Source organism: Eriocheir sinensis, chromosome 34, assembly GCF_024679095.1.
Source record: "Eriocheir sinensis breed Jianghai 21 chromosome 34, ASM2467909v1, whole genome shotgun sequence".
In the NCBI taxonomy this organism is placed as follows: domain Eukaryota; kingdom Metazoa; phylum Arthropoda; class Malacostraca; order Decapoda; family Varunidae; genus Eriocheir; species Eriocheir sinensis.
Window position 1 is genome coordinate 9,717,163 of NC_066542.1, and position 25,000 is coordinate 9,742,162.

At 40.8% G+C, this 25,000-nt stretch overlaps 2 protein-coding genes across 13 annotated transcripts in view; one reads left to right on the plus strand and one right to left on the minus strand.

The window, feature by feature from the left end:
* The window catches only part of LOC127007035 (uncharacterized), a 167,387-nt gene that overhangs the window by 131,519 nt on the left and 10,868 nt on the right, over positions 1-25,000 (minus strand). For all 9 annotated transcript variants that reach the window (XM_050877538.1, XM_050877536.1, XM_050877535.1 and 6 more), the window contains exon 3: positions 21,648-21,748. In XM_050877538.1, the coding sequence (XP_050733495.1) occupies positions 21,648-21,748 (101 nt within the window). The remainder of the gene's footprint in view (positions 1-21,647; positions 21,749-25,000) is intronic.
* On the plus strand, positions 9,231-14,708 carry LOC127007037 (trichohyalin-like). 4 transcript variants are annotated; one of them, XR_007760042.1, is made up of 2 exons: positions 9,231-10,038; positions 10,096-10,258. XR_007760042.1 is itself a non-coding variant. In XM_050877540.1 (2 exons), exons 1-2 carry the CDS (start codon positions 9,545-9,547, stop codon positions 14,420-14,422), a joined length of 4,764 nt encoding a protein of 1,587 aa, XP_050733497.1. In that variant the 5' UTR covers positions 9,241-9,544; the 3' UTR covers positions 14,423-14,708. The 4 variants fall into 4 exon arrangements, 3 of the variants coding, with proteins under 3 accessions (XP_050733497.1, XP_050733498.1, XP_050733499.1); XM_050877540.1 differs by having other exon boundaries at positions 9,241-10,038; positions 10,153-14,708; XM_050877541.1 differs by having other exon boundaries at positions 9,241-10,038; positions 10,210-14,708.

Sequence of the window (25,000 nt, forward strand, 5' to 3'; positions counted from 1 at the left end):
CCCCTTTATTCAACTGTTGCTTTTCTTTTCTTCGCTGTCTATTTTTCTGTTGTCCGTCTTTTCTTTTCTCTTACTGTTGTCTCAATTTTCTTCACTGTCTTGCCCTCCCTGTTATGCCTTCCCTTTTCTTTAACTGTTGTCTTCCTTTTCTTCGCTGTCTATTCGCCTCTGTTGTCTGTCTTTCCTTCTATTTTACTGTTGCCTTCCTTTTCTTCGCTGTCTATTCTTCTTCTGTTGTCCGTCTTTTCTTTTCTCTTACTGTTGCCTTCCTTTTCTTCGCTGTCTATTCTCTTCTGTTGTCTGTCTTTCCTTCTATTTTACTATTTTCTTCCTTTTCTTCGCTGTCTATTCTCCTCTGTTGTCTGTCTTTCCTTCTATTTTACTGTTGTCTTCCTTTTCTTCACTGTTTTTCCTTCTATTTTACTGTTGTCTTCCTTTTCTTCACTGTTTTTCCTTCTATTTTACTGTCATCTCCATTTTCTTCGCTGTCTACCCTTCCTTGTTATGTCTTTCCTTCTATTTTACTATTGCTTTCCTTTTCTTCGCTGTCTATTCTCCTCTGTTGTCTGTCTCTCCCTTTTTTTTACTGTCACCTCCCGTCTCTTCGCTGTCTACCCACCTCTGTTGCCTGTCTTTCCCATTCTTTTAACGGATATTGTTACTGATACTAACTATCGCAAGGGGCATATTAACACCATTTATTTTTTTCAGTTTCCAGGCCTATATTATGCCCGTGTGCTATCTAAGGTAATTTATGATCAGTCTAAGGTGGACACATAATATTTTTTTTAAAGTGACGCCAATTCTCCCTCGCTCTGGCTCCTCTTGGTTCCCCTCTTTCAGGTGCCCCCCTTAACCGAAGTCCTTTAAGGTGAACATGATGGGCATACAAATAGGTCCTCTTAAGCCCATCGGGTATGACTAAAACATCGCTAAAGAGTACAACATGATCTTATGGCCTCGTGTTCGTCAATTCCACGGGCTGACCACCTAACCACCATTGCCAGATTATCGTATCCACTATTGTACTAACCGTTTTTAGACACTTAACTATAGCAAAAAGACACTAAAAAATAAACCTTTCAACGGTAACTATAAATAAATGGAGTTCTTGGAGTGGAGGAGAGTCTTTGGGTAGGAAATCGGAAAACATAAGAGGGTAAGTACGACAATCTGGAAACGCTGCACTTAACCACCGCCTCCTTTTAACCCTGTAGCAGCGACGGGCCAAATTTGTGGCTTTACCGCGTACCAGCGACGGGCCAAATTTCTGCCTTGACAAAAAGAAGAAGAAGAAAAAAAAAACTAAAATAGAGAATGCATAAACTGATCACAAATGCGTTGATATATATTATACAATGATTTGCGTGAGTGGTGATTTTTTCTCATTAATTCGCTTAGAGGAGCCTTTAAGAAACATGATCCCCGCAGTTGCTGGGTTAACTGACACAAGAAGCGACACGCGCCTAAACGGACAGACCGAGAAGATAACATAACAACATCTCTTTGGGGTTGTCTGGACGGAATATGTCTTTGAGGGTGTTGATTCCTCTCCCCCTGATGCCCACTGATGCTCCCCTCCGTGGTCTGCCTCAGCGTTGCCAGATTATCGTATTCACCACATCGTCTTTATTACTTTTAAGCCTCAAACTCTCGTACCTACACAAATAACGATAGGAAATTGAAGTTAGCGTTAAAACTCCTATATATTGATGATGTTTGTTTTTGCTATAGTTATCGGTCAGAAACTACGAAAATGCAATGCGATGAGTACGATAATTTGGCAACGCTGGTCTACCTGTATGTATGGTCACCTCAAAGCCCCCTTGCAGACGGTGGCATCCGGGGAATCTACTAAGGGATCTCTCGGGGTCTTCAGGCTGGCGTGGGGCTTTGAGGGAGCCGCGTACTATTCCCCTGATGCCTCCCCCTTGATCCCCTTCTATGGGTTCCTCTACACAAATCATCTTATTTTTTTCACATTCCGATCGTTATATTTTATGGATTCTCTACACGACCCGTTTGCAGGCCTGTTTACAGCTGTCTTTTTTGTGATGCGTAGAATTTAATCATTTATATTTGAGGAATTTTAAGTTATATGCTTGTGGAATAGTGACACAAGACCAGTTTGCAGGCCTATTTTTTTTTTTTTTTTTTACAGCAGCGGAGTCAGTTCAAGGGCATAAAAAAAGGTAACAAATGTAAAAGAAAAAAAGCCCGATACTCACTGGTGCTGTCTTTTTCGTGATGTCTAAAATTCAATAGTTTGTTTATCCTCCTGCCTACGACTTAAATCCATTCAAGAGAAGAGTTTCAAGACACCTGTTAACCCGAAATTGATCTCTCTTTTGGCCTCTCGCTCTTTCTACTTTTTTTTCGGAGCAACGACTAGCGGGCTATTTTGTTGTTGTTGTTGTCTTTGTTTTTGACCTTGAGCTGCCTCCATTGATGTAAAAAAAGTGCTTATGGAATTGCGACAGTAATGGGAGTTTATCGAATTCAGAAGCTTCAAGAATCCTGTTGCTGTGGTCATGATCATCAAGAAAAAGAAGAAAAATAGAAGAGGAAAAAAAGAAAGAGAAGAAAAATAGAAGAGGAAAGGGGAAGAAAAATAGAAGAGAAAAAGGGGGAGAAAAGGAAAAAGAAAAATGGAAGAGGAAAAAGGGAAGAAAAAGAAAAGGAAAATAGAAGAGGAAAGGGGAAGAAAATGGAAGAAGAAAAATAGAAGAAGAAAATATGGAAGAAAAGAGAGAAGAAAAAATAGATGAGGAAATAGGGAAGAAAAAGAAAGAAAAGGAAAATAGAAGAGGAAAAGGGGAAGAAAAAGAAAAAGAGGAAAAATAGAAGAGGAAAGAGGGAAGAAAAAGAGGAAAAATAGAAGAGGAAAGAGGGAAGAAAAAGAAGAAAAATAGAAGAGGAAAGAGGGAAGAAAAAGAGGAAAAATAGAAGAGGAAAGAGGGAAGAAAAAGAGGAAAAATAGAAGAGGAAAGAGGGAAGAAAAAGAGGAAAAATAGAAGAGGAAAGAGGGAAGAAAAAGAAGAAAAAGGTGATGACGATAAGAAAATGTAATAAAAGAAAACACTGTTTGAGCCCTGCAAGTGGCAGCTCAGTATCGAGGCCATCGCGTAACTGACACTCCCTAATAATTACACAACAAAATAGTAAAGCAAAGCCAATCAACCTAAACGTCAGTCTCCAGTATAGATGAAACATATGTGAAGGTGTGTTTTTTTTGCCTTGTGATTTGGCTGGCAATTCAATCACCGTTCGAGAAATATAACATCTCTTTGTTGTCTGTACCGTCTCCGTCAGTTCATCTCCCCTGCACAGTTGCTATCCATTTACAGGGGCCTTGTCCGCCCTCGTATGGAGTATGCATCACATGTGTGTGTGTGCGTGTGTGTGTGGGGGGGGGTCCACTCACACAGCTCTCCTTGACAGAGTGGAGTCAAAGGCTCTTCGTCTCATCAGCTCTCCTCCTCATACTGATAGTCTTCTACCTCTCAAAAGTCCGCCGCCATGTTGCCTCTCTTTCTATCTTCTATCGATATTTTCATGCTGACTGCTCTTCTGAACTTGCTAACTGCATGCCTCCCCCCCTCCCGCGGCCCCACTGCACACGACTTTCTACTCATACTCATCCCTATACTGTCCAAACTGTGCAAGAGTCAACCAGCATCTTCACTCTTTCATCCCTCACGCTGGTAAACTCTGGAACAATCTTCCTTAATCTGTATTTCCTCCTGCCTACGACTTGAACTCTTTCAAGAGGAGGGTATCAGGACACCTCTCCTCCCGAAACTGACATCTCTTTTTGGACACTCCTTTGACCTCTTTTCAGGAGCAGTAAGAAGCGGGCTTTTTTTTATATTGTTCTTTACGCCCTTGAACTGTCTCCTTAGCTGTAAAAAAAAGGACAGCCTTGCCGCGAGACCTGGAGAATGATGATTATTATTATTAGCCGAGGGGATTTTTTTTTTTTTTTTTAGATGGATTTGTTTGTGTAAGATTGTCATGTTGTCTTCCTCTTCCTTCTTTTCCTCTTTCTCTCGTTTATTTCTTCCACTTCTGCTACTTAATGCTTTTATTTTTCTTCTTTTTCCTCATCCTCTTCTTCTCCTTTCTTCAGTTTATTTCTTCTGTACTCTTCCTTCTCTTTTTCCTCTTCTTCTTCTTCTTCTTCTTCTTCTCCTTCTTCTTCTTTTACTTCATCCTTATCTTCTTTTTCTTCTTTCTGCTATATATTTCTTGTCTTAGGTTTTCTTTTTCTTCTTTTTCCTCATCCTCTTCTCCTTTATTCAGTTTATTTCTTCTTCTTCTTCTTCTTTTTCTACTTCATCCTCACCTTTCCTTCCTCCTGATATATATTTCCGGTCTTATTTCCTCCTCCTCCTTTCCATCCTTTCATTCTTGCTCTTCAAATGATTATTCTGTTTTTGTCTCATTTTCTCCTCCTCTTCTTCCTCTTCTTCCACTCCATTTCTTATTCTCCTCCTCCTCTTTATCCTTCTCTTTATAGGACGGATTTGCTTGTGTATGTTTGTCGTGCTCTCCTCTTCCTCTTCCTCCTTCTTTCCTTCACCTTCTTTTTCTTCTTCTTTCTTCTATTCATGTCTTGTCCGTTTTCTCCTTTCTTTCCTTTCATTCTTTCTCTTCAAATTATCATTCCATTTTTTCTCACTTCCTCCTTCTCCTCCTCCTCCTCTTCCTCTTCTTCCAAATCATTTCTTCTTCTTCTTCTTCTTCTTCTTATATGTCATTTCTCCTTTTTTCTTTCTTCTATCTCTGTTGTCCCATTCCTTTCCTCCTCCTCCTCCTCCTCCTTCTCCTCCTCCTCTTCTTCTTCTTCTTCCAAGCCATTTCTTCTTCTTATTATTATTATACGTCATTTCTCTTTTTTTCTTTTTCTTATCTCTGTTGTCCCATTCCTTTCCTCCTCCTCCTCATCCTTTTATTCTTTTTCTTCAAATTATCATTCTGTTTTTGTCTCACTTCCTCCTCCTCCTCTTCTTCCTCTTCTTCCAAACCATTTTTTCTTCTTTTTCTTCTTCTTTACGTTATTTCTCCTTTTTCTTTATTTTGTCTTTGTTGTCCTATCCATTTCCACCTCATCATCATCGTTTTCTTTTTACTCTTTACATTCTAGCTCTATTTCTGCCTCATTTCCTCCTCCTCCTCCTCCTCCTCCTCCTGGTCACCTGCAAGAGAATCCCTGGCCTGGCCGCTTCCCTTTGAACCCAACTCTCTAAACTCTGACGCACGGATCGCTAAAGGGCAAGGTACATTTTTCTCCGGCAATAGCATGTAAAGACGACTTCCCCGACACCGACGAGGACGAGGCACAAGGACTACAATACACTCGGCCGCCGGCTATACCAAGGCCGGATATGGAGTCGTTGTATCGGTGTGTGGTGGGGGGGGGGGATGGAGGAGGTGGGGAGGTGGGGTTTTGTTTGTGTGGATATGGGGGGGTGGGCTGGAGAGGGGGGTTTGTGTGTGTGGGGGGGGGTGGGGGGGTTAGTGTGTGTGTGGGGGGGGTGGGGGGGATGTGTGGGGGTGGGGTGGGGGGTGTGTGTGTGTGTGTGTGTGTGTGTGTGTGTGTGTGTGTGTGTGTGTGTGTGTGTGTGTGTGTTCTCCTTTTTCTTCTTGTTGTTTTCTCCTTTTTCTGCTTATTCGTTGAGTCCTCTACTTCCTCCTTTTACTCTTTTTTCTACTTATCTTTTTTCTTTTTCCTTTCCGTCTCTCTTTTTTTCTTTTTTTCAATGTTATTTATCTTATCTTGTTCATCATCATCAGTTGTTTTTCCTCCACCTTCTTTTTTTCTTCTTCCACCTCTTTTTCCTATTAGCATATACTTTCTTCTGATTCCTAATTTATTTTTCTTTCTATCTTCCTCTTTATCAATATTTTTCCTCCTCCTTCTCCTCCTCCTCCTCTTCTTGCTCCTCCTCCTCCTCCTCTCCCTCCTAATCCCCAAGGCAAGGATTAAGGGGGATGTGATTGAACGTATTGAAATATTAAATGAAATCGATAACATTAATCCCGAAAGCCTCCTGGACACAATGCACACAACAGAAACGCGCCGAAACGGTATGAAATTAAAGGGACAGACCCGTAGCACTTCAACACTTTGAGGTTATTGCAATGTTTGAGTTGTCGGCCACCGGAACAAACTCCCTCCTCTCAGTACTAAGCTCAGACAAGGTTAATAGTTTCAAAGTCCATTTTAACCCCTTGGATGCGGATTTCCTACAAGAAGACATCACCAAGCTACAGGAGTGGAGCAAAAGGTGGCTGCTCCAATTCAATGAACCTTGGGAGGGGATATCCAGCATAGCAATACCACATGGGAAACACTCCACTATCCACCACAGAGGCAGAGAAAGACCTGGGACTATATGTTACCAGACTACCAGTGAAAGCCAAATCCGTGACAATCGCAGCGGAGGGGTTAAAACGTATCGGGCTTCAATTACGACTACTTTCCAAGACCACAGAGAGGGATTTCCCGATCAAGATACGGAAATCGTGTAAAACTGTCACCAGGATCACACAGCAGTCCATGGAATTCCCGGAGACTTGTAGGAGCGGCTTTTCAATCATTCGAACTGAGGTGTCGATAGGTTTAAGAATACGGGGTTAAGTGTTTACCAGTTAAGTGCTTCAGGTAAACAGGTCTTCGCATACCGTTTTTCATACTTTTCAGGTAAGAAGCAACACGGAAACACCTGCTCAGTAGCGACATGTATTTCTCCCTCACGAGAAATCCCAGAAAGAAATATTAATGTTGTAACTTCCTCATATTTCTTTCCTTGCCTTATAAAAATAAATCCATGTCCCTCTTTTGATAAGGTACATGAGGTTCTTTTCTTACTATTTCCTGACGAGACGTTGCCCGAGGGAGAGGCGGGTGAGGAGGAGCCGAGTTCTGGTCCGTCCTGTGTCCTTTCCTCGATATATACCGACAGTTCGCCTGGTATATATATGTTTTTCCAATGCATTCTCCTTTTTCCGCCTCCTCCTGCTCCTCTTCCTCATCCTCCTACTCTCCTCTCCCCTTCTCTCTTTTTTCTTCTTCTTCTGGTTCCTCTTCCTCTTCTTCTTCTTCTGATCCTCTTTCTCTTCTTATTCTTCTGGTTCCTCTTCCTCTTCTTCTTCTTCTGGTTTCTCTTCCTCTTCTTCTTTTTCTGATCCTCTTTCTCTTCTTATTCTTCTGGTTCCCCTTCCTCTTCTTATTCTTCTGGTTCCTCTTCCTCTTCTTTTTCTTCTGGTTCCTCTTCTTCTTCTCGTCTTGTCGTGTCTTTTCTTTTTCTTTTCTTCTCTTCTCTTCTCTTCTCTTCTCTTCTCTTCTCTCCTCTCCTCCTCCTCCTCTTTCATATTTTTCCTTTTTCTTCTCCTGCTTCTCCTTCCTGCTCTTTTTTTTTGCATATTCCTCTTCACATACCTGCCTGCCTCCCTTCTGCCCCATTTCCCTCCTCCTATGCATCTTTTACTCTCCTCTTGCGATGCTTTTTCCTACCAAGAAATATGTATAAGTAAAAATAACAGACTGCGCCTCTTACCAATGTTACTGCTTTTTCTTCATGTTTTCATATTCTTTTCCTTCTCTTCAATCATTTAGTTTCTCCTTCTTCTTCCTTCTTTGGGATATTTATTACTCTCATTTTTCTCTTTATTTATATTTCCTATCATCATTTTTTCTTCCTTTTGTTTTCCTCTCTTTTTCCTTCCTCATGGTTTCATATTTTTTTCCTTCTCTTCAATCATTTAGTTTCTCCTTCTTCTTCCTTCTTCGGGATATTTATTACTCTCATTTTTCTCTGTTTCTTTTTCCTATCATCATTTTTTCTTTCTTTTATTTTCCTCTTTTTTCCTTCTTCATGCTTTCATATTTTTTTCCTTCTCTTCAATCATTTAGTTTCTCCTTCTTCTTCCTTCTTTGGGATATTTATTACTCACATTTTTCTTCCTATTTCTTTTTCCTATCATCGTTTTTTCTTCCTTTTATTTTCCTCTCTTTTTCCTTCTTCATGCTTTCATATTTTTTTCCTTCTCTTCAATCATTTAGTTTCTCCTTCTTCTTCCTTCTTTGGGATATTTATTACTCTCATTTTTCTTCCTATTTCTTTTTCCTATCATCGTTTTTTCTTTCTTTTATTTTCCTCTCTTTTTCCTTCTTCATGCTTTCATTTTTTTCTTCTCTTCAATCATTTAGTTTCTCCTTCTTTTTCCTTCTTCGCGATATTTATTAATCTCCTTTTTCTCTTTATTTCGCCTTCTTTTCTTCTATTTCTTTTTCCTATCATCATTTTTTCTTCCTTTTCTTTTCCTCTCTTCCTTCTTCTTCATACATTCATTTCTTTCTTCTCTGCAATCGTTTCCTTCTTTCTTCCTCTTCTTCCCTCTTTACGATCTTTATTACTCTCCTTTTTCTCTTTATTTCGATTCCTTTTCTTTATTTCTTTTCATTATTATCAACACCTTTATCTTCCTTTTCTTTCTTCCTTTTCCTCTTCTCTTTTCCTTGTTTATCTTGTCTCCTATTTCTGGGTTCTCTCTCTTTTCATTCTGGGTTTTTTTCCTTTTATTTCTCTTTCTAATCATCATCTTTTTTTTCCTTCTTTATTACTCTCCTTTTTCTCTTCATTTCTCCTTCTTTTCCTTTATTTATTTTCATTATTATCATCACTCTTTTCCCCTTTTCCTTTTTCTTCCCGTTTTCCTCTCCTTATTTTCTTGTTTTTCTTCTCTATTTTTGGTCTCTCTCTCTCTCTCTCTCTCTCTCTCTCTCTCTCTCTCTCTCTCTCTCTCTCTCTCTCTCTCTCTCTCTCTCTCTCTCTCTCTCTCTCTCTCTCTCTCTCTCTCTTTTCATTCTGCCTTTTTTTTCCTTTATTTCTTTTTTCTTATCATTTTTTTCTTCCCCTTTTTCCTCTCCTATTTTTCTTCTCTCCTGTTTCTTTTTCCTTTCCACATTCCTGCTCTCGTTTACTCTATGTCTCTTCCTCATGCGTCTCATCCTTCATACGTAAATAACAAACAAACAAAAATACAGATCCAACATATTTTTCTTTTTCTTCTTGTTTCTTTCTTTTCCTCGCCTTTACTTTCCCCTCCATATATCTATCCATCCGTCTTCTCTGTCTTCCAATGCCTTTTTTTTTTCCTCAGCTTCCCCTCCCCTTCAACGTCTCTCGATTCACCCTTGTCTTCCATTTTTTCTCTTTCTCCTTCAATATTTTTCTCACACATTCTTTGCTTTTCCGCGGGTCTACCTTCCTCTTCCTTCTACTCCTTCAATATCTTTCACACACACTCTTTCCCTTTCCGCGGGCCTACCTTTCTCTACCTCCTCTTCCTTCATCTTCTTTCTATCCACCCTTTTCCTCCTCCTCCTCCTCCTATTACTACTACTACTACTACTACTACTACTACTGCTTTTCCTAAACCATCATCTATTCACGCATTTCCTTAGTCAGCCATAAGCCCAAAATCACGCGCGTAACTTTTTTTTTTTCTGCCCGGTTTCAAACTAATTACAGTGCACATGTTTCTCCGCGGATACCTCGTCTTGGTCGCCCTCGCAGCGTCCATAGCGGCAGCGTGGACGGCGGGGAGAACAACAGAGCGACCAGACGAAACAGACATTACCGTGCAACCCAAGACGGGAGGCGAGGTAAGTGCTGCTGGCGGTGGCGATACGCATGAGCCCGACGACTATACCGGAGGACATGAAAGCTGGGTAATGGAGGAGCCCGGGGGAATACAAGGAGCCAGGCCGAAGGGAAAGGAATGGACGGAGAGGGTGACCAAAGTAGCATGGACACCGAGGAGAGAGGAAAGAGACTGGAATGGTCCCGGCAAACGAAGGAGGACTATACGTATCTACACCAGGAGAGGAAAGAATGTGTCAAGGAAAGGAAAATGCCGGAATAGCGGACGGGGAAGAGGAAGAAGTGGCAAATGGAGAAAGAAGAGAGAAAGATATGAGGTTAGTGGACGAAGAGGAAGAAATGGCAAATGGAGAGAGAAGAAAGAAAGGTTTGAAGTTAAGGGACGAAGAGAAGGAAATGTCAAATGGAGAGAGAAGAAAGAAAGATTTGAAGTTAAGGGACGAAGAGAAGGAAATGGCAAATGGAGAGAGAAGAAAGAAAGATTTGAAGTTAAGGGACGAAGAGAAGGAAATGGCAAATGGAGAGAGAAAAAAGAAAGATTTGAAGTTAAGGGACGAAGAGAAGGAAATGGTAAATGGAGAGTGAAAAAAGAAAGATTTGAAGTTAAGGGACGAAAAGAAGGAAATGGCAAATGGAGAGAGAAAAAAGAAAGATTTGGAGTTAAGGGACGAAAAGAAGGAAATGTCAAATGTAGAGAGAAGAAAGAAAGATTTAAAGTTAGGGGACGAAGAGAAGGAAATAGCAAATGGAGAAAGAGGAAGGAAAGGTTTGAGGTTAACAGACGAAGAGAAGGAAATGACAAAATCAGAAAGAAGAGAGAAAAATATGAGGTTAACAAAGGAGGAGGATATGGTAAATGGAGAAAGAGTAGAGAAAAACTTGAGGTGAACAGACGAAGAGGAAGAAACGGCAAATCAAGAAATAAGAGAGAAAAATATGAGATTAAGAAAAACTGGAAAAAGGGAGGCAGAAAAGGAAAGACCGTGCGAAAATATAGTAACAGAGAGAGTAGAAATAGGAGAGGGGCGAGGAATGGAGACTCGGGAAGGCGTGGAAAAAGGAAAGAGACTCCAGGGAAGAGTAATCCAATGAAGGGGTCTTGGGCAAAGGTTATGGAGCGAGTGGAAGAGAAGACAAAGAGAAGCGTGAAGAAGGAGAATCAGAACCCACGTAATGTAGGATTCAAAGGTACGAGAAAGAATATAAGAACCAACGTCAGAAATAAGAAGCTGAGACGGAGAATCAAGTGGACAGGAAAGAGTAGAAACAAAAGAAGATCAGGAACCGTAAGCAAAACAGTAGTGATGAGGAAAGACAAAACGGAAAATATAGGTCGGAAAAAGGGAAATAAACGGACTAGAAGGTGTAAGAGAGTAAGAAAGGGAGATGGAATAAGTAGAAAGGAGAAGAGAAAAATGGAAGCCGGTAGAAAGGAAGAAGATAAAGGAGATAACAAGGAAAAGGACGAAGTAGTGATTATAACAGAAACACTAAGGAGGAACACGAAAACGGAGGGTGGGCCAAAAGTCGAAAAAATCTGGACAATGAACATGACTGAAAGAACACGAAGAGCGCAGAACATAAACACACCGCATAACAAAACAACAGCAAAGAACGAACCAATAAATGAGAGAGCGGAAGATGGAACGAGAGTGGGAACGCAAGAAACGGGAATGAGAAAAGTGTTTAAGGAGGAAGCGATAAAAGAGAGAGAGAATGGAGGCAAACTAGAAGAAGAGAGAGAAGGAGGAAGGAATACAGTTAACGGAATAAGTGAAGAGCCAATAAACAGAGGAAGAACGATTAACCAAAGTCGGGGCAATGAATTTATACGCGATGGAAAACGAGGAGGAGAAAAAGGAAGAGGAAAAGTAAGTGGGCGGGAGATGGACGAGAAGGAGGGGAAAGGAAGAGTAAGCAAAACAGGAAGAGAAAGATTGAACAGGGGAAGGGAGATGGGAGGAAAAACTAGGAATGCTGTTGGGGTGTACGAAGAGAGAAAGGGAGGAGAGGGAGAGGAGCTTACGGGATATACAGGGAGATTAGGAATGGGCGGGGAAGAAAAGGGAGAAGAGAAGGGAGAAAAGAGGGCAAGGCAAATGGAAGGTGAAAAGGGTAGTGATATCAAAGGAACAGTGAGGAGGAGATTAGGGAAGAGAAGTGAAGAGAAACGGAGGATTGAAAACGAGGGGAAGATAGACAAGAAAGAGAAGGCTTTGAAACTGAAAGAAAAGGAAAACAACACCAAGAAACATATAAGAGAAAGGGAAAAGCCAAAGAGGACAAAAACAGCCTTGAAACCGATGGATAGAAATGTAACGAAGAAAGGAAAGTATAAAGACAGGAGTGAAAATAAGAGAGGAAGAAAACAGGTGAAGAAAAGACTGGTGAAATCGAGTAAATCTGAAAAAGTACAAGGGAAAGAGAAAACGGAGAAGAAAAAAGACGAATCAGGTGTTAAAACTGGAATCAAGAAGGCTGAAGACGAAGACGAAAAGGATGCAATTACACAAGAGGTGAACGGAAGAGGACGAGAAGAGAACACGAATGGGAGACTCAAGCAAAAACGGGGCGACGAAGATCCATCAGATGAGGAGGTAAAAAGAGCTTTGGAAGTAATGGAAAGGAAAAGAAAACACGAAGAAAACGAGAAAGGTAGACAAAGGAAAGAAAAAGAAGGAAACAACAGGCCATTCCAAGATAATAATGTGTACAGAAACAACTTTGAATTGGGAAATGGAAGAAATAGGAAAAGAGAGGAATTTGCTGATAAAGACATGGATGAGAGAAGGAACGGAAATAAAGAGATAGAGAATAAAAATGTCACAACTCCTTCTTTTTTTGGCGTAACGAAAAGGAAAAAAGGAAGAGAGAAAGGCGGGAATAACGCAACACGGACACAAAGGAATGGGAGAAGTGAAAACATGAAGCAAAGAAGAACAGAAGAAGAGAAAACGGATGATAAACCAAGTGAAGAGAAAATCCTGACAGCAATGAAGGAGGCTCTGGAAAAGAAGTTAGAGAGAAGAAAAAGGAGACGAGAGGAATTGCAGATGGGGAAGAGAAACGAGACGGAGGAGGAGAAGAGGAGAAAGAATGAAGAGAAACAGCTACGGAAAGACAAAAGGATAGTCAGAAGGGTGCGTGAGACGGAGGAAAAGAATATGGAAGCCTTGAGGAAGAAAGAGGAGGACAGAGAATTGAAGAACGCCCTTTTGAGTATCCTCGGAGAAGTGGAAGACAAAGACGGGGGAAGAAAAGAGGATGGGAAATCAGACGAGGTGGGAGAGAGAAGTAAAGAAGTGAAAAGTGAGGAAATTGAAAAGAACACATCAAGGCGGTTAGAGGATAGGAGATTTGGGGAAAGCAGAGAAGCAAGTAGAGCAAGACCAGGAAACGCCACGCAAAAATCACAGAAGAAGGAAAGTGTGGCTAAAGATCTATTCCTTATGCTGAAAGAGGCGGAGATGGCGGAGAGAGGAGCAGAAGGCGAGGGGGTATCGAAGCCCCAAGAGTTACGAAACGCACAGACTAACGAGAGTAACCTAACCAGCAAATCGTGGGAGGAGGTGAAACAGGAGATGGAGAGAAGAGAAAGAGAAAGGAAAAACGAGACCTTACCACGAAAAGGGACAGATGGCAAAGGAATGGAAGAGGAACAAGGCAAACTAAGGGAATCAGGAGAATTTCAAAAGGAACCTGGAACTCAAAACAAGATCTTCAGCGGGAAAGGAACAAAATCTAATACCAAAGGAATGAAACTAGAGCATGGCGAACTAGAGGAATCGGAAGAATTTAAACAGAAACTCGGAACTCAAAACAAGAACTTAACCGGGAAAGAAGCAGATGACAGAGGGATGGAAAGAGAGCATGCCAAACCTAGAGAACCAGAAGGAGAATCTAAAAACACACCCGAATCTAAGAAGGAGAAGGACGAGAAGATCCACCACCCTTTCCCTAGCGGCCGGGTCTTCACCAACAACAATACGTCCCCAGTGTACCTCCAGCCCACGTGGGAGTCCTCTCTCTCACTCCTCGGCGTCAAGGCAGCTTCCCATGTGACAGCCAAGTACTTTAGCGACTCCGAGCCCACCTCCATTACCCTGCATATCAAGAGGCCGCTCCAACCGACCAAAGGCGTGAACGAGACACCAGTAGCAGGGAAGGAAGCCGACGCAGGTGAAACTCTCCTACAGGTAAACGGTAAGGGCGTAAACACAGATATCGTGACCAATGAGAACGTGAGACTCAACCCGGACGCCTGGAATTGGTTCACGGTGTTCCAGAAGGATAAAGTCTTCGCTGTGTTTCGAGCAGGAGACCAAATCCCCGTTCTGGTGTATGCAGCGCCGCCCTACTCCAACATCTCCTGCACGAACCTAACTCTAGTGCAGGTCTGGTCTAGGACGGCAGCGGAGTGGGACCTGCGAGGGGACTTTTACAACGGGGAGAACGAAGCGCGTGAACCCAAGGACCCGGCCATCAGGAAGGAGTTGACGGGGTTGCGCGGGGGTCTTCTTACGCGTCTGGGAGTGGCCGCGTTACTCAAGCTGTACGGATGGAGTGTTGAGGACGATGACCCCCGCCTGATAGATTACGGTGACTTGAGGGAGAGTATGATGACTGTACGACCTCTGAAGATCGTGTTGGTGTATTTCGGGCGAGCGGGAAGTGTTAATGAATCCTGGCACGATGAAGAGAAGGTCAAACAGTTCCATAAACACAGGAATATTTCAACGATCGTGTCCTGACCTTTTCTTTGATAGCTTTTCTCATTTCAAGTATTTAGTAATCACTGTTCTTTATAGTGTTTTGGCTCTCTTTGCTCTTCTTTTTTCCTTCTTCTTATGCTTGTTATTTTTTTCTTTTTATCTTTTTCCTAATTTCTTTTTTCAATATCATCATTTCATCTTCTTTTGGTTTTCCTTTCTCTTCTCTTTTCTTCTTCTTCTCCTTTTTACACTTATTATTTTCTTCGTTTCCTTCATCTTTTCCTAATTCTACTTTTTTTCGTTATCAATTTTATCGTATTCCAGCGGTTAACCTCCTTCTTCTTCCTATTATTATTATTATTATTATTATTATTATTATTATTATTATTATTATTATTATTATTACTATTATCATTCTTCTTTTTCTCCTCCTACTCCTCCTTCTTTTTCTTGTCTTTTCCTCTCTATACTGACATAACGTGACCTAACTTCGAACGTATTGACTATTGGAACCATCAGCCCTGCTCTAAACTAACCTCTCCCTTGCTCTCTTGACAGTACGACGAAATTTACTTGTTGAACCATCACCTTTACCACTGACTTATTCATTATTCCTCTCATCAAACGGAAAACACAACACGGTGACCAGTTACCAGAAAAAAACACACCTTCACCTTTGACCTTTCCTTTTAACCTCGAACCAAACACAAACAACAAGACGACTAATTAGCAGAAAACACCTTCACCCCTTGACTTATTCTTTTAATCCCTATCTCTAGTCTAACAATAAGCAACGTGACCTTTTATTAGTAGTGGAATGCTTACCTTTTCACCTTGGCACACCTTTCCTTGACCTCTAACCAAACAACAATGTCACTTTTTTTTTTATATTAGAAGAAACATCCCTTTTCCACCTTGTAACTTTTGGTATATATCCCTAACCTTTAACCAAACAAACAACAATGTGACTTTTATTTTATTTTAGAAGAAACATCCCTTTTCCACCTTGTCACTTTTGGTATATATCCCTAACCTCTTACCAAACAACAATGTGACTTTTTTTTATATAAGTAGAAACATTACCTTTCCACTCTGACACACTTTTGGTATACTTCCTTCAACCTCTAACCACACACAATGAGGTAACCAAGCATCTCAAAACCACTATTACCCTGGACAAAACTCTTCATTAAATTCACCCAAAGCTCTTCAATCCCAAACAAGGAGAAGACAAGATTGAATCCCCCATCAAAACCCGTAACAAACCAGCGTCTTCATTTCTCAACCTCTATTACCCTTGACAAAACTTATCCATTCAATTTTTTCAAAGCTCTTCAATCCCAAGCAAAGATATGACAAGATTGAATCCCCCATCGACAACCGTAACATACCAGCGTCTTCATTTCTCAACGGCTATTACCCTTAACAAAACTATCTATTAAATTTCCCCAAAGCTCTTCAATCCCAGATGACAAGATCGAATCCCTCATCACCACCCGTAACAAACTACCGCCTTCATTTCTCAACCTCTTTTGGAACTCTCATGCACGATATCAGAACCTTCCCTTTTGCCTTCGTATCTAACCTAAAACAAGACCCCCCCATCACCACCTGTAACAAACCACTGCCTTCATTTCTCCACCGCTTTTGCAACTCTCACGATATCAGAACCTTTCCTTTTGCCTCCATATCTAACCTAAAGCGAGAATCAAGATACCTTTCACTCGACCCGAAATTGACCTCTTTTCTGGATACTTCTTTTCCGTTTTCTTTCACATGGGCAGTGCTTGTCTGGCTTCTTTGTTAATTGTTTTGTTTTTGCCCTTGAGCTGCTTCCTTTCGTGTAAAATAAGACTTTATACGAACGAGCGAGGAAGTTGTCTGTCTGCCTGTCCGTCGTGGCCTCAGGAGACACAACAACCCCCTTCATTTTATACACTGGCCTTCCCTTGGGCGTCTCGTGTGTGACTTCATTAGACTTCGCACAGACGAGGTTACGCTGCATCATCACCACCGTCACCACCACAACCATCATCACCACCGTCACTACCACTACCATCACCACCATCATCACCCTCTCTGTCGTTGTTGCCTTATTCCACTGATCTTTCCTCCATCTACCATCCTTCTACTCTGATCTACGGTTCCAATGTCTCTGGTCTTCTACAGTCTATTTAAGTGAGCTTCGATCGTTCTTACTCAATAATTCCACTGATTTAATTCCTTCCCATTTCGCCGTCCTATTTCAGTGATCTCCTTTCTTTGTCCTATCATTCCACTATTATATTTCCTTTTCTTTCCAATGTCTTTCCATCTCATCTGTTCTATGATTTCACTCTTCCCATTGCTTCCTATTCCACCGTTCCTTCTTATCCCATTATTCCACTGTTCTCATCCTTTCCCATTTCACTGGCCGTCCACCTTCATCCTTCCCCTCCCACTATTCCACTAATCAAATTCCTTCCCATCCTGCCGTCCTATTCCAGTGACCTCCTTCCCTCTTATTGTTCTATTATTTCCTTATTCTTATTTCTTTCCATTATACTAGGCCTTTCATTTTCTTATCCCATTACTCCACTATGCTCATTCCTTCCAATTTCTTCCTATTCCACTAAACTTCTTCTTCCGTCCTATTCCACTCTACCTAATCAATTATTCCACTACATAACGATTTCAGTTCCATATTAATCCACCTACTTAAGTATTTCAATGCCCTTCCACTCCCCTATTCTACTGACCCTTTCTTTTTTTCTTTTAACAGTAAATGAGAGAAAGAAAGAAAGAAAGCAAGAAAGAAAGAAAAAGAAAGAAGGGAAGAATGAAAAAAAGAAAGGAAGAAAGAAAGGAAGAAAGAAAGAGAGAGACTGGCTAGGACGAAGGAGACAGAGATGGAGCAAAAAAATATATATAACAAAAAAATTACTCTCTCTCTCTCTCTCTCTCTCTCTCTCTCTCTCTCTCTCTCTCTCTCTCTCTCTCTCTCTCTCTCTCTCTCTCTCTCTCTCTCTCTCTCTCTCTCTCTGACCTAAACTAACTCCCATTTGTGGCTGACTCGCTCCTGATTGCATTATCCTTATCGCGGCCAGCCAGACAGGTCACTTACACGAGGCGAGGTCAGCGGGCGAGGGAGTGACCTGCCTTGACCTCGATTCGCAGAGGGCCGATGACGCGGTTTCACTTTTTTTTAACTCTTTCTCGCATTCTGTTTTCGCTTGAGTTGCTTGACGTAGTGTAAGGGGGGGGGGGGGGGATTGTGTGTGTGTCTTAGGCTACCACGGCCACTCACAGCTTTATGACTTTACGCGGATCTCCTGACTCCGTGATGCGACGCTTTACCCGCAAGACACGACCACCACCACCACCACCACCTTCTACCGCCGGGGTTGTGTGCTTAACATTCGCGGACGTCGTAATTGTAGGGAGACAAGTGCGAGTTTGTGTTCTCTCTCTCTCTCTCTCTCTCTTGCACCCAGTTCCTAATTCTTTTCCTCCTTCCTGATTTTTCTTTCCTTCCTTGCTCTTGTCTTTCCTAATGTGTTCGAGGTTATTAGTCTGTTTATCATTCCTGGTTTCGCTTTTTATATGTATTTCTTCTGGCGCATTTCTGTCTGTTTTGGTGGTTACTTGATTAGTCTGTCTGTGTATCTCTCTTTTTGTGCTACTCTGTTTTGTCTGTCTCTCTGTCTCGTGTCTCTGTCATTGTTTGTTTTTCTATATATATTTCTTTTGGTACACCTTTGTCTCTCGTGGTGTTTAATTACTTCGTCTGTCTGTATCTGTCTGTATCTGTCTGTCTCGTCTCTCGCATCATCACCATCATTACTGTCACTGATTCGTTGTTTCTCTTTCTATACGCATTTCAATTGTCTGTGTGCCTTCTCTTTTACTTTGTGTGTCTGTGTCTGTTCTGTCTCTCAGCATCACCCCCATCCCCATCAACAGCATCCTTTCCTGCATTTTTCACGTCCCTGTCAGTCATCTCGGCTCCGTCAGACAGGTTGGGGAGCAGTGCAGATGTCAGCCCGTCGAGCGAATCACCTGTTAATGAGGCACACCTTTACCTGTTTAACCCTTCCTACATGCCGTGATTTTACCTCTTTTACCGTCACCGTTCCACCTGTTTATACCTCTTGAATTTACTGTCTTCTGATACCTAACTGAGTGTTTAATATTGACTTCTTCCCGTTTTCCCTTCTGGCACTTTCATTTTCCACTTTTCCCATCTCTCGTTTTCTTTCTAACCTCACCTGTTCTCCCGGCCGCTAGAAATGTAGATAAGTCTGAATAAGCGGCTTAGGAAATGCTGCAGAAAGTGTGTCTTCTCCACTTTCTCTTTTCTCCAAATTTTCGAATAAGCAATTTAAATATTCTTCCGCCTTTACTTTTTTACTGTCCACCTTGTTTACAGCTGTCGGAAAATGTACGTTGGTGGAAGCTTATTTTTGTGGCGGGTACTATTTTCACTTTCATCTTGTTCACGTCATCTTTTCTCGCCTTCTTCAATTTTGGTGGCAGTTACTATCGTCAATTTTGGTCTACTATCGTCAATTTTGGTCTACTATCGTCTATTTTGGTCAACTATCGTCAATTTTGGTCTACTGTCGTCTATTTTGGTCAACTATCGTCAATTTTGGTCTATCGTCTATTTTGGTCTACTATCGTCAATTTTGGTCTACTATCGTCTATTTTGGTCAGCTAGCGTCAATTTTGGTCTACTATCGTCAATTTTGGTCTACTATCGTCTATTTTGGTCTACTATCGTCAATTTTGGTCTACTATCGTTTATTTTGGTCTACTATCGTCAATTTTGGTCAACTATCGTCAATTTTGGTCGACTATCGTCTATTTTGGTCTACTATTGTCAATTTTGGTCAACTGTCGTCAATTTTGGTCAACTATCGTCAATTCTGGTCGACTATCGTCTATTTTGGTCTACTATTGTCAATTTTGGTCAACTGTCGTCAATTTTGGTCTACTATCGTTAATTTTGGTTTACTATCGTCAATCTTGGTCTACTATCGTCAATCTTGGTCTACTATAGTCAATTTTGGTCTACGTTTTGGTCACTCTTGGTCTACTGTAGTCAATTTTGGTCAACTATCGTCAATTTTGGTCTACTATCGTCTATTTTGGTCAACTATCGTCAATCTTGGTCTACTATCGTCAATCTTGGTCTACTATCGTCAATTTTGGTCTACTATCGTCAATTTTGGTCTACTATCGTCAATTTTGGTCTACTATCGTCAATTTTGGTCTACTATCGTCAATTTTGGTCTACTATAGTTAATTTTGGTCTACTATCGTCAATTTTGGTCTACTATCGTCTATTTTGGTCTACTATCGTCAATTTTGGTCTACTATCGTCAATCTTGGTCAACTATCGTCAATTTTGGTCAACTTTTTGGTCAATTTTGGTCTACTATAGTTAATTTTGGTCTACTATCGTCAATTTTGGTCTACGTTTTGGTCACTCTTGGTCTACTACAGTCAATTTTGGTCTACTATAGTTAATTTTGGTCTACTATCGTCAATTTTGGTCTACTATCGTCAATTTTGGTCAACTATTTTGGTCAATTTTGGTCTACTATCGTCAATTTTGGTCTACTATAGTTAATTTTGGTCTACTATCGTCAATTTTGGTCTACTATCGTCAATTTTGGTCAACTATTTTGGTCAATTTTGGTCTACTATCGTCAATTTTGGTCAACTATCGTCAATTTTGGTCAACTTTTTGGTCAATTTTGGTCTACTATCGTCTATTTTGGTCTACTATTGTCAATTTTGGTCAACTATCGTCAATTCTGGTCGACTATCGTCTATTTTGGTCTACTATCGTCAATCTTGGTCTACTATAGTCAAATTTGGTCTACGTTTTGGTCACTCTTGGTCTACTGTAGTCAATTTTGGTGGCAGTTACTATCATCACGTTCATCATGCTCACATCCTTTTTTCTTACTGTCATGGTCTTCATATTAACAAATTTTTTAACCTTCCGTATGATACTTTAACTATAACTCTTAATCCTCTTCCTTTTACTCTTAATTCTCTTCTAACCCTCTTAATCCTCTTCCTTTTCCTCTTAATTCTCTTCCAAACCTCTTAATTCTCTTTCAAACCTCTTAATCCTCTTCCTTTTCCTCTTAATTCTCTTCTAAACCTCTTAATCCTCTTCCTTTCCCTATTAATCCTCTTCTAAACCACTTAATCCTCTTCCTTTCCCGCTTAATCCTCTTATAAGCCTCTTAATCCTCTTACTTTTCTTCTTAATCCTCTTCTAAACCTCTTAATACTTTTCCTTTTCCTATTAACCCTCTTCTGAACCTCTTAATCCTCTTCATTTTCCTCTTAACCGTCTTCTAAACCTCTTCCTTTCCCTATTAATCCTCTTATAAACCTCTTAATCCTCTTCCTTTCCCTATTAATCCTCTTCTAAACCTTTTAATCCTCTTACTTTCCCTATTAATCCTCCTCTAAACCTCATAATCCTCCTCCTCTTCCTCTTAATCCTCTCCTAAACCTCTTAACTTTATGCTATTCACCTGGTTTACACCTTAGAAAAAATGTACAGCCTCAAGGTTTCTACAGTGCCTCTTACTTTGTGCCTCTCGAGACGGTTTCAATCTCCTCTTAGGCTCCTCTGAGATATCTTCCCTAAATCACACATCCTCACCGACCTCCTCTTATCTTACTCTTAAAACTCCTTCTTCTCTCCCTCCTGATCTGACACCCGTGCGCCTCCTCTCTTCCGCTCCCCTCCACGCTCTCCCTAAGTACATAATCCACTCAACAAACACTCACGAACCCTCTCACTCATTCCTCGTCCTAACTCTCCCCTCTCTAGCCCTTTCCTGACAGTGGTTGGTTACTCAGGACACAGAGAAAAGGGGGAATGAGTGAATAGGTAAATACGAGTTTCTTTATCTTATAGGGTATTGTGAGATAGACGAAGAGAGAGCACAGAGAGTTTCAAACAAAAGAGATGAGAGAAAAAGTCCACATATGCTGCTAAGACAAAGAAAACTCCTTCATATTAACCTAGCAAAAATGCCCCACCCACAGGTCTAGCATCTACCATAACGATTCAACCTTTCCCAGCACGCGAGGATTGCCCGAAGAGGAAAGGAAGTGCAGATAATTTTAACTTGGAAGAGGATGAAAGAAAGAAAAAAAAAGATAAAGCAGTACAGATGCAAAATTGGAATAACTCATAGACAATCAGCGAAGGAAGGGGGGGGGGGGCTTATTTGCAACAGTATCTACTCACCTGTGTAGAAGAAGGGCGCTCCGCTGGTCCAGGTGAAGCTGTTCTCGTGCTGGGCGTCCGTGGCACCGATCCAGTAGGCGGTCTCTGGGGTGTGGCGGCCGCTGTGAGGGGTAGAGAAGGAGAGGACGTGTAAAAAGGGTGAACAAGGGGGAAAAAAGACAAAGGTAGAGAGAAAAAGTGACTGATGTTGAGGCGAAATGAGGCGGAAAGGAAGTGAAGATAATTTTAACTTGGAAGAGAATGAAAGAAAGAAAAAAAGAAAGCTGTACAGACGCTAAATTGGAATAACTTATATAAAGGAAGAGAAAAAAAATGATTGATATTAGGAGGCGAAACGAAGAGAAAAGGAAGTGCAGATGAATTTTAACTAGAAAGAGGATGAAAGAAAAAAAGCAATACAGACACAACATTGGAATAACTTATACAAAGGAAGAGAAAAAAAACTGACTGATGTTAAGATACGAAATGAAGCGGAAAGGAAGTGCAGATAAATTTGAACTTGGAAGATGATGAAAGAAAAATAACATAAATGCAGATAAATTTGAACTTGGAAGATAATGAAAGAAAAATAACATAAAGAAGTACAGACACAAAATTGGAATAACTTATAGAAAGGAAGAGAAAAAAACAACTGACCGATGTTAAGAGACGAAATGAAGAAGAAAGGAAGTGCAGATAATTTTAATGGGAAGAAGATGAAAGAAAAACACAGTACAGACGCAAAACAGAAATAACTTATCATTACCAAGGGTGCAATGAGGGGTAAAGTGCGGCCACCAGAAATGAAAAAAGAAAGACTACTAGAAGAGGATAATGAAGGCAAGGAATAATATATGAGAAGCAGAACAAAGAAACAATGTAATGAAAGGAGAGGGTGATGAAGGGGGGATTTAGGAAGACAGGAATAAAGAAGAAGGAAGAAATAGTCAAGCAAGTTAGGAGGCGAAGGGGAAAAGGGGAAGAAGTAGGGCAAGTTAATAAAGAGAATAAAGCGGAATAAAAAAAATAATGGAGTGTTAATAGACTTGAGGATGAAAGAAAAGACAACATGATAAAGAAAGGAGGCGAAAATAAACTACCCAGAACAAAAGAAGAAAGTGGAAGGCGGGAATGAGGAAGCAATGTGAAGAAGAAAAAAGAAAGAAAATAATGAGAAACAAAAACAACAAGAAGAAAAGAAAATGAAAGGAAACTAGGAAAAAAGAACAGTAAGAAGAAGAACAGAAGAAGAAAAAACTCATCAAGAAGAGAGAGAAGAAAAACAAGAAAAACAAGAACAAGAAGAAAAGAAAGAGAAAGAAGAAAAAATAAGTAACGAGAGAGAGAGAGAGAGAGAGAGAGAGAGAGAGAGAGAGGTTGAACTAGAATGAGAAGTGAAGGAGGGAGCACACAGCCTCAGGGACACGGAGCAAGATCAAGTGTCTGCTTATTTGACTATCGTTCGGGGCTTGGAGATGGTATTATTAGGGCGCCGTTCAAACAAACCTGCCGAAGCGGGGAGGGTAATGGGCTATCTTTAGGCATATCAAGGTTTAAGAGCGCGGTTAGGCCTAGATTGGAAGCTGTAGGCGCATAATGTCCCCCGTGGCATCTTGAAGCAGAGGGGATCACTTACTTCACTTGGCTCGGGTTCTTTTTTTTCTTTTTGTTCCCCCTTCAGTGTGTCGCTCGTTTTCTTTGTTTTTTGTTTGTTTTAGTTGCCCCTTTTCTTACAATTCCGTTTTCGTTCTCATATTCTTACACTTGCTGCATTACTTCTATTACTAGTGCTACTCCTACTACTACCACTACTACTACGAATTCAAATAGATATAATATAAATAAGAAATAATAATAATGGTACTACTGTTACTACTACTACTACTACTACTACTACTACTACTACTACAATTCCTACTACTGCTACTACTGCTAATAATAATAATCAGGAAGCAACAGAGAAGGACACGTAACGAAAAACTAATAAGAACGAACAGACCATCCCTAGAAAAGAAGAAACTGGACTGAAATAAGAAAAGAAGGAGAGGAGGGAAGGAAGTAAGAAAGGGCAGGAAGAATGTCAGAAAGGAAGAAAAAAAGATGGAACGAAGACAGGAGGGAAAAAGGAAGGAAAAAAGAACAGAAGGAAGGCAATTAAAAAGGAAGGGAGACGAGAAGGAAGATATAAAAAAAGGAATATGAGAGAGAGAGAGAGAGAATGGTGTCATAATGCCTCCGCTCTAAGGTTTCAAACGCATTATCGCATCTGCAGCATCACGGGTCTGGGAGATACTGAAAGAAACATCTCTCTCTCTCTCTCTCTCTCTCTCTCTCTCTCTCGCACCTGCTTTTGAGGGCTTTATCGTCTCCTAATCTTGTTTGCATCTTATAACATTACGTGAGCGCTTATCCATGTTCCTGCATCCTCTTCTTCCTTTTCTTCTTTTCCGTCTCTTTTTTTCTTTTTATTCTTCATGTTCTTGTTGTCCTTATTCAGCTTCTTTTCTTTCTTTTTCTTATTTTTGTACTTGTTATTTGTTCTTCTTTTTCTCCTTCTTTTCTCTTCTTCTCTCTTCTTCCTCTTGCTCTTCGCCTAGTTCTATTTCTTTTTCTTCTTCTGTATCCTTTTTTTCCTTCGTTCTCTTTAGTTTGATTCGTTTCTTCTTCTTCTTTTTCGTTGTTCTTATTTTACTTTTTTTTCTCCTTTTACTTTTGGTCTTGTTCTTGAGCTCATTCTCTTTCTTTCTCTTCCTTTTCACAACCCTTTTGTTTTCATTATCTCATTAATTTTCTTCTTTTTTTCTTCATTTTCTTCTTCGTCGTCGTCGGCTTCTTCATTTTTTCTACATGGTATTTTCTCATTTTGCATCACATTTTTCTTCCGTTTCTTTTTCTTTCTTCCTTCCTTCTTCTTATTCTGACACCACCACTTCAACTACCACCACCACCCCCACCACCACCATCACCACCACTACTACAATCACCACCATTAGGAGATGAGAAGATTTGATTCGGTCCGTTGCTCTCTCTCTCTCTCTCTCTCTCTCTCTCTCTCTCTCTCTCTCTCTCTCTCTCTCTCTCTCTCTCTCTCTCTCTCTCTCTCTCGCTGTTTATCTTCTTTAGACTTAATCTTCTTTGCACCTTTAGGGCATTCAGGACACCCATTTGCGAGAGACAGAGAGATAGAGATAGTTAGACAGATATATAGAAAGAGAGAGAGAGAGAGAGAGAGAGAGAGAGAGAGAGAGCATCAGCATCCATTTATTCCTCACAAAGGCGTTCCAATCCTCCTCTGTGTGGCATCTGGTGTTTTAATGCCTTGACTCGCTTGTTCCTGCCGATGCTCTTTTGTTTCACTCCCGCAGCCGATTCCC